This window comes from Polyergus mexicanus, unplaced genomic scaffold (assembly GCF_030449975.1).
Source record: "Polyergus mexicanus isolate NDT 795.1 unplaced genomic scaffold, iyPolMexi1.0 SCAF_16, whole genome shotgun sequence".
NCBI classification, from domain to species: domain Eukaryota; kingdom Metazoa; phylum Arthropoda; class Insecta; order Hymenoptera; family Formicidae; genus Polyergus; species Polyergus mexicanus.
This window is the reverse complement of record NW_027223336.1, coordinates 856,791-875,045: the sequence shown is the minus strand read 5'-3', so window position 1 is coordinate 875,045 and position 18,255 is coordinate 856,791. Positions and strand designations below refer to the sequence as shown.

At 35.3% G+C, this 18,255-nt stretch overlaps 1 protein-coding gene across 3 annotated transcripts in view; it reads left to right on the top strand.

Annotated features, from left to right (window-relative positions):
* Positions 1 to 18,255, top strand: part of Nachralpha4 (nicotinic acetylcholine receptor alpha4) — a 145,639-nt gene that overhangs the window by 105,235 nt on the left and 22,149 nt on the right. For all 3 annotated transcript variants that reach the window (XM_070309245.1, XM_070309246.1, XM_070309247.1), the window contains exons 6-7: positions 9,108 to 9,223; positions 10,468 to 10,636. In XM_070309245.1, coding sequence (XP_070165346.1) covers positions 9,108 to 9,223; positions 10,468 to 10,636 — 285 coding nt within the window. The remainder of the gene's footprint in view (positions 1 to 9,107; positions 9,224 to 10,467; positions 10,637 to 18,255) is intronic.

The window sequence follows — 18,255 nt, the reverse complement described above, 5'->3', positions numbered from 1 at the left end:
ACATCCGCACCTGGTGTGCGCGCTTGAAAAGAAAGAAAAATGAGCGATATTGGCCTGGCAAATGGAATAATTTGCCTAGGATTACGCAAACATATTATATATAACAGCTTGAGCTTGATCCACGAGCTCGTTTCGCTCCAATTTTCCGCAATCTTGGGGCCGCACCAGGTGCCTTACGATCTAATCTGATTCATGTTCGGGTCGCCGATCCACTCGACACAATTGGACAAACTATAGAAAACGCGCAAAATTTCGCCACTCGCTATTTCTTTAATGTTTAAGTGTTGCTCGGAAAAAAACTATACACATCGAAGAAATTAAATTTTTTCAATAATAGTTTAGACTAAGCGCGCGAGAGCTTTCTAAACACATATGTCTCCAACTTGAGTGAGTATTATATTTGTGACAAATTAATATCAATAATATCAAAACTATATTAATATCTCTCACAATATTGATGTTTCGAGACGAAGAATTTTATTTTATTGCGGATTATTTAATGAGACTTTACTCGCATCGAAACAAAAATTTTAAAAAAATTTTTCTTTTATTGGCAAATTTTTTATTTATATTATTGTTATACGATTCTCTTTACATTCTCTTAACTAGGCATTGATTTAAATAAAGATCCTGTTTTTTGTTACTTAATGTCTTATCTTTCTATTAATTTTTATAAAACTTAAATTAAATAATTGGCGAATGATAGAAATTTTAACATTTTATCTTGAATAAACATTTTTGTTGAAAATATTTTTAATTGTCCATCAATCAATATGCATATATACGAAAAATTGGAAAAATAAAATCTTTGTTTTGAATTAAATAACTCGAAAATTCAATTTTAACATTGTATATCGCTATTTTAACATGCTCGCTTCGCTGTTCTCGATCAATTCATGATTGACAAAGCATCTCTGCGCAAATGCTGATTGAGAAACTGTCCAGTAATTATCGAGATGAACCACATGAACAACATGAAAATTCAACGCGGATCCAATCAGTATAAGCACGTTGCGCACTATCGGCGTAACTTTGCGGACTGACTTGCTCGCGCAGAGATAACGAATAATAATGTTATTTGCAATCAAGCGTTTGCGCAATCAGTTTCAGAGAGTTAATCCAATCCGGGAAAAGCTAATCCATTCGGTCAATTTGCATTGCAACGACTAGGCTCCCGAAGTCTCGGTCAGTATTTTACAAGGTGATCCGCAAGTAACCGCAAGATGCTTAGACAGACTTGTGCACGAATCGTATGCGTAAGAGCATGTGTGAATAGAGACAGTTTCTTGCGGGGCACTATGTAAAATATAAGACAAAATTTTAAAATTGAAAAATCTTTGTAATACAAATATCGAAGTGACAAATATGCTATATCCTACAAAAAATATTTCAATTGTTTTTTAATCATAAAATCAAATTCAAAAATATTTCAATCAATTTTAGTAAAGAAGAAAAAAATCTCTCAAAATATTGCTATCACTTTGAATTTTAATAAATGCAAATCCCTTGAAGTGTTCATTTGCAATCGATAAATGCAAATTAAAATTACTATATTTATTCGGTCACGTCAAAGTTTGAAATATTCTAATTATTTTTAATTCGATTAAATAAAATCGAAGAAAAATATCCGAATCATTTTAAAGAAAGTTAATGTTCAATGACTTTTAGTTGGCAAAGTCAAATCTAAAAATATCACGATCGCTTTTAGTCGAACTATCACTGTCGAACTTTCGATAATGGCTGTTCGAAGAACGGTGCACGTATATCTCTTCGTATATAATCGATGCGTGGTAATGCTGCTTTTATCGGAAAAACATGGCGCTTGTTACTGATCGAGATGTTATTTTCTATCCCTCGAAGACCGATGACGAGCGTTTAGCATCCGCGAGAATTTTCCGCAACGTAAAATGTGGGTCGCTCGATAATTGCCACCGATCGGGCGATGCTATTTCAACGTGGAATTCATTAGCCCGATTTATCTCGATCCGCTAGTTCTCCGGGATGCTATTTCCGGTAAGACCACTTCCCTCTTGCGCGATGATACACGAGCAACATTCCCGATTGCATGAACGAGAGGTCATGGGCTTCGTTGATGCGCGTGTGAAAGAAACAAAATTGAAGCTCGAGGAAAGTTGCAGATAATTGAATCTTTAAAACCAGTTGCGTCAACAGGATTTACAACTAACTCTAGTTAATTAAATTTTCATTCTCCGTTGTATCATTGTATAAACGTTGTCATATAATCCAGAAAAGGATCGTTAAACTAGGCTCATTTAATCCAAGTTTTCGCTACACGATCGGACTTTTGATATAATAATAATTTATTTCACAAAATCCTCTGAAATCTTAATAATTCAGACATTTTCATTTTTCTCTTTTATATCTTTTCTGCGTGAAATGGTCGCCATTATCATGGACCTCGGTGGTGCGAAACGTTTTTACGTGCGTGATTGCATCACATAGCGAAACAACAAATGAACACGCGATAAACAACACCTTTTATGAACGCATCGCCTGTTCGTGTAATCAGCTTATTTTATTTCTTGCCCATCATTATGCACTCCGCACCATTTTTACAATTAATTTTCTTTTTTTTTAATTTATCCTTATTCTGACAGATTATCCGAAGATGATTCTTTTGCGTGAAATAATCTTACCACTTTTTTTTTTACTTTCATCTTTCTCACGCGTTTTAAAAGATAAATATGTTATGGAAAATATATCATTTTTTTTCTTAAATGAAGATATTTTATCAATTACGAAATTTTTTAGTATTATAAAACTCGGCACGAGAAAACACTTATTGCTTTCGTGGCTTGTGATGAATGAATAGAATGAATGACACATCAAGTCAATCGTCGATCTCATTGATCCCGAAAGGAAGGGGCGAGGGAGTTATTATAAATGATGCAAATTAGAAAATAGAATTGCAGCGTAATATACATGTTCGATTTTGCCTCAAACGCACAACTTCGTGAGCTTCGTTAAGTTTATCGAAATTTGAAAATAGGTATTAACAAGCCTCGCTCGATGTCCAAGAAAGATGTTCTTTTTGCTATTTGATAAATAGATATTTGTTTTATTCGTCGTGGCAACTATCGTAATAAACGAATCGCGAGATTGCAATGACGAGAAACCTTTCGTTAAGCAGATTTAACAAAGAATGTTTCACATTTTTGTTTGCTTTAAAAAGTACACTTCTACATTAAAAAAAAAAAAAAAAAGAAATGATTTTATAAAAAAAATTGAATACATACTGCACAAAAGATTCGTAGATAAAATTTGGTTTCATCATTTCACAAATTTTTGAAAATAGCCATTCATTTTCCGCACTTCACGCCCGAATTAAATCAGAGCTGTAAAAGGTTCGCATTTTGGGACGCCTGTGCAGTCAAACGAAAGCGCAAAACGCAGTTATAAAAGCTCTGGATTCGCGCTTGCAGAAACGGGGACGGATGGTATTATGCAAACTACGATTTCATTCGGTTGCAAACACGTGGAATTTATGCGCCGACTAATATCATGCAAACCACTTTGCACAGTCCGTACATCGTCCGCTCAAGAGACTCCCGAGCGACTATTCGCGAGAGTTGCACAGCTGTTAGATTTTTCAGAATGCCGTCAACTTTTGTATGCTACGTCCTTCGCTAGCAATATGCACCAATAATTTTTACAAGAGAATTGAGATGGTGAAAGTACGAGTATATAAAGTACACGGCATATTTTTGAGAAATAATAATTATCGCAGCGTTATAAAAGAATATCACAGCATTAAGGCTGTAAAATAAATTAATATTTTCAAAACGCTTGGATATTTTTTTTTTAACATTTTCCATATTTGAATATTTGGATATTTATGGATGTAGTTATATAATAGGTCCCATAGACCATTTAATTACTATAATTCAGGTTCAATTATTTTAAGATAAAAGAAATCAATAACTAATCAATGTGCGTAAACTTAAAAAATTTATTATTGTTTTTTAAAAATAAATTTACTCCGTTTACATTTTCGATACTTGAAGGGAGAAACAATTTACTTTAATAACTAGACAATGTGAACAAAAAAATAAAAGCAACTTGAAATTTAATAAAATGAGAAACACTGGTCCTGGAGAAAATCACTTTTCTCGCAAAATGAGAATTTCGCAAAATCTCGAGTTTTACTTTGCAAATCTCACGATCTCTCGCGATTATTCATCTTACGTAGCGGCTCGCTTGCTTCCTTCGCTGTCTTCTTCCCCAATTATTCACCCGTTTGAGAGATAATTAAAGATCTCCGCTGCCCGAATTTCTTGATGAAGTACACGAGAAAGAGAGGCAAGGAGCCAGTGGCATGGCGAAAAAAAAAGAACGACAATCACCGTATCCATCATCCGTCGACCGCAATTCATCATACGCCGTACTGCAAATGCCATACCGATAGTTAATGACAAAAGATCACTCCCGCGGAAATGGATTCGTCCACCCGTCACAACTTCTTCTCGTCGATATCAAGAGCGTGCCGGCAAAAAGCCACGGATCCAAAGAAACGCAATTAGTCGACGCGACGCGGACGCAATCAAAATTGTGCTGTCCGCATTTCTGCCATTCAGATCCGGCGACGCGGAAAATAAAAGAAAGAGAAAAGACGGATCTTTTCACAATATTATCAACCCTGTTACGTAAAACTTTTATCAGAGAAAAAATATTTTAAGAACGTCATTTTCTCTCGCGTTCCAAATATTTACTCATATTCTTCTCTATGTCGTCGATCCTAAAAAAAAAAAAGAAGAAAAAAGATGGACAGAAATATGAAAATGTATTAAAATGATAATAACTAACTTTTTTACATAACGCTAGTGATAAAATTTCTATAAAGAAGAGGGAAAGAATTTTAAACGACAAATTCTTTTATATTCCTTTGTAAGTCGATTTATCCATCTATGCTATACCTACTCGTTATTCGTAATGCTAAATTCCTCTGTTCTCGATCGTGAAAGTAAACGCAATTAAAATGCATTGCGATACGAGCGGGCGGAACGGCGAGTATTTTAGAATGTTAAGTAGCCGTGCACTCTCGCTTGTACCACAAAGTCCAATTTAACCGCCTACGGTGCGAAACCCTTCATTGCACATCCTTTATTGCGAATACAGCACCCCGTAGCACTTTTCGCCCTCATCCCCCCTCCCCCCGCATATCTCTCCTCGCCGTGTGTGTCTAGACTCCCCGTAAACTCGGTTATCTGAACCCTATCTCCCCGAACTGCCCCTTTCACCCTTCTCTTTATCAAGCCCGCTCTTATCACGCCAAAAGATCAACACTCATCTTTCGATCAACTTTCCCGGTCTCGCAAATTAATGAATTCAAAATTGCAAAGTTCGACAGCCACGCTTGAGACAAAGACCGTAATAATATGTTAGAAATAGAAAAACTATTTACACATATAACTGTCTCTCTCTCTCAGAATGGGTTTTACATAACTCGAGAACAATAGCTACGTTTTTTCCAATTCGATTACAATCACAATACAGTGGTTTGCCGTGTTTGAGAATGACAAAAACAGAACAGTAATTCCTTTCCTTTTTTTTTTTTTTTTTTGGCAGATACAGATGAGTTTAAAATCGTTTTCGCGATCGATTTACCTGTGTAACGAAAACAATAAAGAGATGTGATAAGTAGAAACGCGTAAAAATATCATAGCGCTGTGTCTTTTAGTGAAGCAATTTCTGACATGCGATCATCGAGCTAGCTTTCACTTCCGTATAAAGATTCGTACGACAATGTTATTTTCTTCTCCGTCAAAGTCAATAAAGAAGCAACTACAGCGCATCGTTATTCCTATGGGTATTCTTTAACGTCCGCGCCAGTTTCTCGGCAAGAATTATGAACACTTCAGCTTTCTTATATCCGCGGAGAGTATATATACATTGTCATAACGGGCATAGAAACTTTAAGCATCTAATCTCAACGCGTAAGTGCAAAGAGAAGGCTAAGAAACGTCAACTGTCATAGTCAACCGATCTTATATCGCTCCAGCCATTTGTACCAGTCAATTCGTCTCCAAGCTTTGAGGGATTTTCTGGCGACTTTTATCACTGTTTAAAAAACGCACGTCTCTTTGTTACTTATGTTCCCATCTGTTCCTTTTTCCGACTCGCGTGGAAACGTTCACAAACCGTCGAACTTCTATCGGATTTTCATTCTCTTTCGTACGTCAGTTAGTTTGAAACAAACGTGAATATATGTAATCTGGAAAAATGCCACGAAATCAACTATTTCTTTTTTGGAATATTCGGATATGTGGTATGTAGTTCTAAAAACAATAAATAGATCGTATAATATAATTTTCGAAACGTTTTTTAAAAATGCGGTGGTTACATTTTTTTTTTTTTTTTTTTCAAAACTCATAACTTTAGCGTTAATAATTATATACCTATCATAAAAGAAAGTAATTAATACGCTAAAATTAATTTGTTTATACTTATTTATTTGTGTATTTAACGCAAGATGAATTTTATGAAAAGAAATGACAATTCTGCTAGATTTTAAATGGACTTAATATTAAATAAATAATCATTGTAATAAAATAATACCGTACAAACGCTATTAATTCTCTCCGCGAAACGCAAGAGTAAATTGGCGAGAAAAATACGAGACGGGTGAATCGCACATAACGATTACACGGCGTGCGAGATAACGCAATTTTTATAGAAAAAAAAATTGCGCGACGTGCTTCGACTTGTAGATGTGCTTCGACATAGATTTTTTAAAATTCCGTCTTCGTCTGGAAACGTTCCCCCGCGAGAGATTAATGTAACAATCTGTCTACGCATCAAACGATCTTTAGCAAAGTTCGCCAAGATCGGATGGGTGCGGTATCCCGTACACGGCGCCTTTAATTAATTCCATCCGTAGCATCTCCGTGGAAACCTAATTGAAATGTTATTTTGTAACAGGTGCGAAGTAGCCGCGAAGTTTCCGAAATTTAATTAAATGATCGTTTTAGAAATTTATTGATATACTTTTAGCAGGATTTAATTGCGTAAAATCTTGGGAAAAGGAATTTGACGTCTACACAGAAGATGAAAGTTCTCGAGACACTTTGCTGATTTTCGATTTTCAAGTAGCGCGCGAAATGTACACCGTCTAACGTATGATATTTTGCTCTCATTGATTCTATGGCGATTGAATTTAATCTCGGGATCCAAACTTCTTCTCGGAAGAAACAATTATTAGATTCAAGTGAGAAAAGTAGGTCGTGGTAAATTACATTACTCGAGCTTTTTTAGCTGTGCAATTTCGCAGATCGATAAAGGACCAGGAGAGGAGAAATAAATGGGCTTGCTATGTGTGTATGTGTGCCAGTTATTACGTTTTTCAATCATCATTATTAACTAACGTACAACAATTTTATTTTGAAAGATAAATGGCTTTCTAAAATATTTTTTCAACAATGTTGTGCACACACATATTCCGTACAAAAATATCTGTATGTGATTTATAATAGTACGGCACGAAAGATTTATTGTCGCAAGAGCCGAGCGGCTCGTCAGATTTTTCGAGGCAATTTAGGACGATAGCGTTCTTCGGAATCGCGACCACCGTTGCGTCGAAATTGTTTGCCGGTTTTAATCCCGCTCCGCAGCAGTGACAAAGTATCGTCCGCAAAGTGCACCATTACTCGAATCACACCGGGGATGCGTCTGTCGGACGTATTTCACGGTAATACCACTGCAGCGAGCGATCGCCCGAACCAATGGTTAGACACTTACGTTACATTAAAGCCGCCGTTGGCTTTAATCTTGCGGCAAGTCGCTCGAGTAGCCTCGCACAGAGAAGACAATATGGGAACTAATAGCATACCGGAATTATTTCCTACCAGGCAAACTACTTCCGCATCGGGCATTAAGTTTCACACGATAGTGTAATACATAGCAAACTTTATAACTGCAAAAACTACGTGTATAGATCTATAAATGTTAAACTGTAAAAGAAAGTACAGCGGAAATACAATTGTTATACATTACACTTTCTGCAAAAAAAAAAAAAAAAAAAAATCTTTTTATAAATAAAAAATTCAATTATATCCCACGAAATCAGAATAGCCGTCAATTTTCTAACTCAGAAGTAGAAGAAACTGAATTTTATATTATATATAAAAATAAGAAGATAGCGTCACAAACTCGCGATATTTTCGAAAACAGAATACAATAGCGACTGTAACGAAGTAGTGGAAAGAGAGGGGGTGGGGGGGGAAAGGGGGGAGGGGAGATTGTCAAAGTTTCGAGAGCCAATCTCTGCTCTGGGTCGAGACAGGAATTTCATCGACCCATTTTCCGAACTAGCGCCGCACAAGTACAAAGCTCCCGGCAGTCTACAGATATCAACGATTTTAAGAAATGTTCACACCGACGAGAAATTGCGGCTGAACGGATACACCTCGTTAGCGTTAGGCACAGTTAGCTGCTCTTAGCCCCGGATTCACCCCGGGGTGAACCCGAATCGAGTGCCCTAGTCTGATTTCTTTCTTTGACTGTGCGTGCTCTTTTTACTCTGCAACGTGGTGCACACCTATACATAGATATCGATGTGTATATATATATATATATATATATATATATATATACATATATATGTATTTGAAGGCGATATACATATTTTGCTGATCTAGTTGCTGCTCTAGAGTGTCCTGTTGTTGCGGACCACCACAGTCGACGCTCCGTTTTTTGATATTCCTTGAGAGTTTTAGATCTCTTGTGCTCCTTCTGCGCTTCTGCGAACACCAAGTGCATCTCAAGACATGCACTAAAAGTTCATTTCTGAATTATTATTGTTCGTAATTAAGCAGTTAATCGCGAGCGTGCAGTTGTAGATACCGGCGTCGCTATAACTGATATATATCGATGTATTTGCTAAATTTCTCTTTAAAGAATTCAGAAAATATTATATTTCGAGAGAAATTATCATTTTTTTATTTAAACGTTTTCGCATAAGTAAGCGCTCCGCGACTGCACGCTCGTATGTCAGAGATGAATTACATGGGCATGGCGTTCGAACGTTACAATGACGTCGAGTGCTTTTCACACACGCGAGCTTAATGCCAGCCGTTTTTTCTGTCACTTAGGTCGATCTAAGACACATGGATGAAAAATCCGGGAGCAACGTGGTGGACGTGGGGGTTGACCTGTCCGAATTCTACATGTCGGTAGAATGGGATATTCTAGAAGTGCCTGCAGTGCGGTAAGTGTGTCACTTTACTTTTTCTTTTTTCTTAAACTTATTGTTAGATAACTACGTCCGATACCTCTACGTTTATATACGATATATCATAAAGATAAACAAATTTTGAAAAAAAAAAAAAATTTTAACACGTGCGCGCGCAATAATATGATTTGTCACGACATTTTGCGAAAATATCAAGGTTTAAATAATAATGCGGTACTTACCATAAATTTATCTATTTCGTTCAAATAAAAATCTCGATCTAATCTTTGAGATTCTCAAGCATGGGAAGGGGCATCGAAAACTTAAAGCTCCTAGGAAAGAAGCTCGTCTCTCTCTTTTCTCATATGAAACACTCCTTCGCATTCAATATGCTCATCTGGTATAAGCGAGTGGGCTGCTTCCGGGCACGTTTCGATCCCCGATACTCAGTGTACCGTGATGCAGACGGGAACGGATTTCAGCTTCCGGAAGCTGCAGAGTGCGGCAGAGTGAATGTTTTCGCAGCAGCTTGAAGCGACTTTCTCATAGAGATGTTCGCGATATCTCGAAATATCGATACTTTACCGTTTGAATACTTTTGGCATCGATATTCTATCCTTGATATTATCCGAGTATCGATACTCCCTATTTATCAATTTAAACGGTCCTATTTGTGTCACGCTCCCTAGGGTGGAATCTTCGCGAGAAATTCTGATCGATCGACTATATATAAATTTAATCGCAATTTTAACATTTTGACACACGAAAGCGAGGAATATTATTAATAGCGTATTTCCAATCGACTATTATGTGAAAAGTGACAAGGTTTGAAGCTGTCTTCGAGGAATCGTTTAGCTCGCAACTTTTGTATCTTTCTTCCATTTCGTGAAAGCTTTGTTGAATGTTTTAAAAATAAAAATATACTTGAAATTTATTCACGAGACAAGACGTTACCGATTCCGGTTTGAGACTATCGGCGTAAAAGAAGGGGATAGAAAAAGAGCGAGAGGAAGAGAACTTATAGGGATTTCTTCTCGGCAAAGTTACGCGACCCTGTGCGAAACTTTCCTCATAAGTCTCGCTCGCATAGGCAACCTCACTTACTTAAAACGTACTTATTGTTGGGTACAAACACTTCGCCGCCCAATGGCCGAAAATTTTGTGTTCTGCGGACGATTTTTTTAAATTTTTCTTTTTACTTTATATTGCCATAACTCCCTCCACTTTTTTGCACTCGCTCATCGATCTGGCGATTAACCCCGACTCTTTTCTCTTCGTAGGAACGAGAAGTTTTACACCTGCTGCGACGAGCCCTACTTGGACATTACCTTCAACATCACGATGAGGAGGAAGACCCTCTTTTACACAGTGAACATTATCATTCCCTGTATGGGAATATCTTTTCTTACGGTTCTTACGTTTTATCTGCCTAGCGACAGCGGTGAAAAGGTGAGTGGGTTAAATATTATCATTTGTTCCCATTTTTCCAAATAACTGATATTTTCTAACTAGATCTACTATATATTAATCTTATATGATTAATTTATCTCGGATGCATAATTTTTTTATGAGCAGCTCACATTGCTCTTTTCCATTTCATATTTTTTCCAATGTTTCTTAAAATATTTTTATTAAAAATATCATGGAGAAAATTTTTTTCATTGTTTTTTTTATAATTTATAATTTTTATTTAATTTTAAATATAAATGTTTTCGAGAATCGCAAAAGAATGGCAAATATTTAGGTCAATTACCTCCCATTTTTCTATGTAATATATCCAGGGATATATGAAACGCAAATAAATATGTCTCGGAGAAAGAAAGAAAGAGAGTCACGATTAATCCTTTTATTCTCGCAAGCGACCACGGAGCGGACGTGCGTGAAATATGCGGCGAATTAGTTCTCTTCCGCGTGTCTGTCGGCCTCGTTATTTTCTCTTATCTGTAGGCGAGAGCTAGTAGGTGGTGGTTGGTTACTTTTGGCTCGACGGCGCCGGCTATTTTTCATTTCCGGCTTCTCTTCGAGGTCGACTTTCCGTTACCGCGCGACTCCCACAGTTCTCGTTCGCCTAAGGAAAGATTCTTTTCCACGCTGTCAATATGTAACACGCAACATCGAGAAGAGATAAATATCTTCTATACCGCACTTGGTATTGAATATTCGAATACATTGAATATATTTTTTAGATATTTTAAAATATATTCTTGAGCATGTCTCTTCTTCGACATTATCTGCATATCGTTGAATCTCGGATTATCTCGGATATTCTGTGAACAGTTCATTGATATTATTAGATGTCTCTCTAAATTTTTTCAATATTCTTTGGCCATTTGTGATCGACTATACTATATATATATTCTTAAATATTTTTTAAATATTATTAATTATCTTCTAAATATCGATGAATATTATTGAATATTCGTGTGAATATTCTTTGAAAATATTCTCTTTTGGATATTTCTCTATTTCTTTATATATCTGTATGCGTAAAATCTTACGCATTTTCTCCCTCCGGCAAATGGATATTTTTGAGAAGACTTTATGCCATCAGAGAACGACACTCGCAGCTGACGTTCTTCCCGAAACAGTCTTCTTCGCGCAGAGTTATCGATGTAGCGTTGCATAAAAGCTTTTCCCACGTGCTTTTTTTCCCGTTAACGTCCCCGGCACGTTGCGACTTGCCACAAGGGTTACTCGTTACGATGCGAACTAGCATTGTAAAATGTTTTTTCTTTCCCATTCCCCGTTAGTCGCCTTCCTTGTTTCTCTATTGGACCGAGCTCGCACTCGAGACGTTTCTCCTCTTTTTTTTTTGTTTTTTCTCTCTCTCTTTCTCTCTCTCTCTCTCCTTTTTTTCTCCCTAAAAGAGCATGGCTATTAGTCGTGCTTACGAACAGTTGAGGAACTATCGACCCCGCATGCAATTAGCATTCGTCATTATGAAGAAACGAGCGGCAGTCGATTACGTTCCATGAAGTACCGGGGGAAAAAGGTAATAGGAATGTTTGCGCATACGACACAGCGTATTTGCTGCCTCTCATTAATCTCCTCAACGTCTTCCGTTGACTGAGAGAAAATATCAATTTGTCGAACGTGGCTATCGTGGACACGCTAAAAGTTTTCAGAAAATTTTTCCGTGAAGCCAGCTTTTACGAGCTACTAATTATCAACAAAACAATCGAAACAATCTTACAAGTATAACATGGACCATATATTTCAAATTCTATGGCTTTTCAATTTATTTGTCGAATAAATCATTTTATTCTCTCTTATCGTATCAAAAATATTTATATACGGATATTCATTTGTATAGAATATTCAATTGCAGCATCCGTTTACGTTGCATCAAATCCGATTGTTCTGCTCGAAATGGGGAAAAATATTGCAACCACTTTATTCGATATATTCGGCGTTTCTCTGAAAAGCCGTAGGTGTGATTCGACAGGAAAGCACAGACTCAATCGTTCATTCTATCCTTAACGGTTTATCGATCTTGTTTTCGAGAAGCAACCAGCGCGAGAATGAAACACGAATCCATTATATACAAACCACCGTTTTCAAGCAAAAATATAACCACGTCATACGTTTCGCACGTGCACACTCTCATATGTTTACGATAAAATTTATGGAAAATATTACGTAACATATATACTAGTGTACTGATAACTTACTGTACTACATTTATCATTTAGCCAAATCTCTCACATCACGCTAAAAAGACGCGATTTCGGATAAATTTAATTCATGTAATTTTGGAAGACACGCTATAACACACATTCGAAAATTTTTTTCATACATATGATTCTTGTTTCTAAACTCTGTCAAGCGTGCAATTTTTAGCGATATCTTTGAAAATGCGTACTTTGGAGAGACGTGCTACGAATACGAGCGTCCAACGAGAAAGTGGCACGAAGAATTTTGCGAGCGACTTTTCACGGAAGCGTCTCTCGTTTGAATGGCTGTCGAGTCGAGATGACCGCTATCGCCATTTGCCCTGGAATACGGATCTTCCGTCATAGTTCATGCCGGAAAAATGCAAGAAAGTTATGCAGACCGTGTCAAAACAGTCGCGAATGTCACAGGGGAATACACTAGAGACTCTAAAAAAATGCAGTACTTGTTAATGTATCATGACACAGTTACATCCATCAAAAATTTAAAAATTTAAACATTTTATTGAATTCTAAGAGCATAAATAGATAACAAAACTTTTTCAAATTTAATTTTAAATAAAAATTGAAACGATTTGAATTAATAATTTAAATTACTTTGTTACAAGTGACAAGTAATTATCAGTATCTCACATGTTATATATTGGTGGAAATCAATTTCAAATTAAAGATATATAATTATCTGGAAATGGGTTACTGTTTGTACAAAACAAACCATATGTGTGAAGATCTCTTGAAATATTATATAAGGACAACCCTTATATTGCGATGGTTACACATTCCTTGAAAGCAACGCAAGCCCAAGCTCATAGTTGTAAGCCACCTTTATGCTTAGACATTTTCTTGTGAGTTTGCAAGCGTCATATTGTCTTTAATAATAGTTTGTTCTTCTTGTTAGATAACATTGAAATAATCGCGCGGCGAGCACAACTGACGCGCCACTTGGCTAAACTCTCGCAGTCAATAAGAGAGAGAGAAAGAGAGAGAGAGAATGCATCGTTTCATAAAATTTATAAAGAGATAAAAATGGGATTCGAAGCACGAAAAACTCCAATATTCTGACCGTGGACATTCTGCGTATCGTATAAAAACAAAAGAATTTTATAAAATAATAATGTAGCAGCTTTCGAAAAACAGTAGAAAAGAAGAAAAATAAAGTTTGCCAAGTTAAAAAAAAAAAAAAAGGATATATATATAAAGCTATGAGCGCGCGTCTATCGCAGCTTCTAGGCACGTCAATCAAGCAGAGAGAATCGATAAGCAATATCGCGGTTCGGTGATTGACCCGCAGCGACTGCGTCTATCGAAATTGCACATACCACGTGGATTCCCCGCATTATCTTTTATAACGTGCCTCATAACTCTATGCATCGGATCGTTTCGTTCCACACAATTCTATATTTTACTATCATTATTTATTAAAGATTTATGCGAGCACTTTGAGTTTTTGCGAAATTACTTAATAAAAAAATCGAGCTTTTTATTATAGCATTTTTTTTTTTTTTTTTTTTTTTTTATTTAAAAGAGCATAAAAAATTTCAAATTTTATGTCCTGGCGAAATAATTGAATCGATATTACCAAAAAAAGAAACTAATCTACAAAATTAAAATAAAACTATATATATATATATATATAGAAGAATCAAAGCGATGTGCAGAATTGTGTTGAAAATTACATAAAGATGTTTCGTAGTTTATATTTAATTAAAAAAATGTATTCTATTTAAGTGTATTAATTATGTAAATTAATGAAAAATAATATATAAAAGATATCTATGTTATTTATTTTGTTCATTATGATTGTTTTGTGATGATCTCGGTTATCGCAATCGATGTAAATGCAAAGTTATTAAGAAGTCAATTTTCACCCGGATCGACGGGCGCAATCTGAAATGTTCCATGAAGATGTTGCTCAAAGGTTATTATTATTTGACTGATGTGAGGAAAATCGAGTATAACGTTGGGAAAATTGATGACGGGTACCCCCAGGATATTATTATATCATATAAGCAGAGGGAGAGAGATGAAGCGAAGCGCGCGGTCTCGCGGACAATATAATCATATTTGCCTTATGCCATTCTATCGTGTCCTCTCATACACGTTCGAGAGTAATTCGACAGTTTGCGCATATAGGTGAGCGCAATTTCATTGCGGTCTGACAAAATTTACGTTAATTAAACAAATATCGAGCGCCTTTAAGAAAATCGATCGCCTTTATCAGCCGAAAATAAATCGGTGACTTTCTCTCTTAAATTGCGCGAGAGAAATTACAGGGTACATATTTTTTTTCAATATTAAATTTTTACGTCACTAATCTCTGTTTTTAAACACATTAACTTATAAAGTAGAATCTATATAATAGATCAGATTATTCAATTAATTACTTTAGGTAATGGACTTGCTCATTTTAGAAAAAGCTTTAATGAAAAATGATCGAAAATTAGTTTTCTCGTTAATTGTAGATAATATATATATTTTTTTTTTTTATATAAATATATATATACAAACGCATATTTATATGTATACGGAATTCTATTTAAATAATTGATCCAAGTAATAAAATGAAATGATATGTCTTTATATAATACATTTTTATATTAATCTATCTTTTATATTATATAGTCTGTCTTATATTTTATATTTTCCTTTTTTTTTATAAAAAATCTGGAATAATGTTTTTTTCAAAAATAACTAATTTATTGGAGAATCAAATATTTGTAAAAAAAAAAAATCATTTCTATTAAAATATCTCTATTCGAAATTGTAGCGGAAGCGATACTGGTTAGCTAAAATACTGATTTAGATATTCTTGTGATCGCGACTATTTCCGCTCGATGACAGCAGCCTTTTCGAAAGCACGCCAGATTCGAGAGTACGGCATTACCGAATCGGGAAGTTAAATGTCTTTTGACATCTCGCCGTTGGGACTAGCGATTTTCGAAGTATCTGGCGGTCTCGGGAGAATTCCTAATTGCCATTTGATCGATTAAACTAATCGCTGTAATTAAATGAATCGAGCCTTGCGAATAATCGCAGATATTCGGGCGACACTTCTTCGACGTTTAACAATTGCCTGTTTACGCGAGATTTCTTTGTACATTAAATTCGGACTTGTTATATTGTATAATTGATTCTTGATTTTATTATCTTTAATATTGTAAATATTTTCTAATACGTAAAATCATAATCTCTTAACATTGACAACACTCACGATAATTAAAACAATCGCTTTAAATCAAACTGAAAATATGGATATAGAATGAATTGAAAATATTATACGTAGCATACGTTGAATGTTATTATATGTATATTTATTACTGAAAATATGCAAATGTACAATAAATAATGATCTCTTAATTCCCTGTAATTTGTAAAACGGTTACGATAACCGTCGTCAGAATTTGATGTATTGTAATTAAAATATTTTTATAACATTTTATCATCCGCTTTACGGGGGAATTTGTTTGAAATTTTATTTTACATACCAAAATGAATAATATCACATTTTCCTGGACGTATCGTCGATATCCGTACGCAACCGTACGCAAACATGGAGTTCCCGATACTTCCGGTATCGTGCATGCACATTGTAGGTACTGTACGATCAAGCGTACACAACAGCGTATTACGTTAATGCGAGTACGTCAACGTACTTGCATACACGGCTCTTGCTCGAATTTACTGCAACGAGCAGACTATGCCATGATAAGATACCAGCTTCTGAATATTGGTTCACAGTTTACCTAACTATACTGTTAATCACACATGGTGCTACAACCAATTTAATAGCTCAATGAATATCTAAATTATCTCTTTATCCGCAGCAGAATTACATCGAATGTTCCCTTCAAAAGCGAATTTTCGTGACAAATCCGTGATTTTATTTCTATATAATTTAGAATATATTTTTAGAGTTTGATAAAGTCTGAGACCTTGTAAACGAATAATCAACGTGATAAATGTAATAATAGCAATACAAATCTTAAAGCGATATATAAAAGTAGCTATAGATAGATTAGATGAGATATTTTATAAAAGGAAGAATTATTTTAGGAAAATCGATTGTCTATATATATTCTCTCGTGGTATGCACAATAATTATAGTATATCATGCAGAATCGATTTAGAAATATTTGCTCAAACATTTTGTATAGAAACAACAACAAGATACGCGTGCAAATGCCAGGTGAAGAGTAGTCGACAATAATTAAAGGCGCGGTCGGATGGAAAGAGTAACCGGGTGCTCTATCGATCCGAATGCATCGATGAAAGCCGTCGGAGCTGACGATACGGCAGTAGCCCGATAGCGATGGCGATCCAGTGGCCGATCCTTTAAATTAATTGCTACGAGACGCTATTGCAAATGGTGAAACCGCAGTAAAAATGAAGCGTTCGCTCGCGTTGCGTTCAATTCGCAATAAGAGCCGATTCTCGATAAGAGCCATCGTCGATGATCGTAAAAAAAAATATATATATATATATAAACTGGTTTTTATTACTCGGTGAATGCGGCAAACTCCCATGTAACCGGCAGAAAATGCGCAATAAATAAACGATGCGTTTTATATTCAAGACATAAGAGAGATTACCATAAAAGAGATTAACGATTATAAATATTATTGAAACATTGTATTTGATTATACCAATCTATCAAATAATTCTATTGATCAAAAAACATTATCTAGATATTTATTATCAAAAATAAAGAAGCAAACAAATCTTTTTATCATATAAAAATTATCAAATGGCAAATGTAAAGTAAAAAAAATATACGCAATGAACATAATAGTTAATCACGCACACAGACATCATAAAATAAATCGTAAGTGTTCAAAATTTTGCTACGAATTGAAACTTAAATAAAACACATCAATATACATTATATAGCGAAAATAGCTGTAGTAAAATTGGAAATTGTTTGGAAGAAATATTATAATACATCCGACAGTAAAATTTTCGAACGAGAGACATAAACATTATTATCGCTGATTGACATGACGCATCATCAATGGACGGTTTTATGTAACGATTAGCCGTTGCTGTAAATAATTAATCCTGAAACGCCGCAAAGCATCATTGAAAAGCCACGTTATCTTTATCTACGATACAGTTGTATTCAATTTAAAAAAAAAAAACTGGGACCAAGAATTATATGTTTATATGTCCGTAAATAATTTTCGGCGGAGATTTTATTGGAAATTATTTCACTGAAGCTTACAGGCCATAATTCTGTAACAGATATTATTGACAGATAAACGATCTTCGACTTGTGAAAGTTTGCAGAAATGAATCAAAGAACTTATGTGATATCAAATCGATTTTATTCTGTAATTTTTGTCTTTGCAAAGGATGTCAATGTTACACAGATAGAAACTTTTAATTAAACTCGTCACTAAA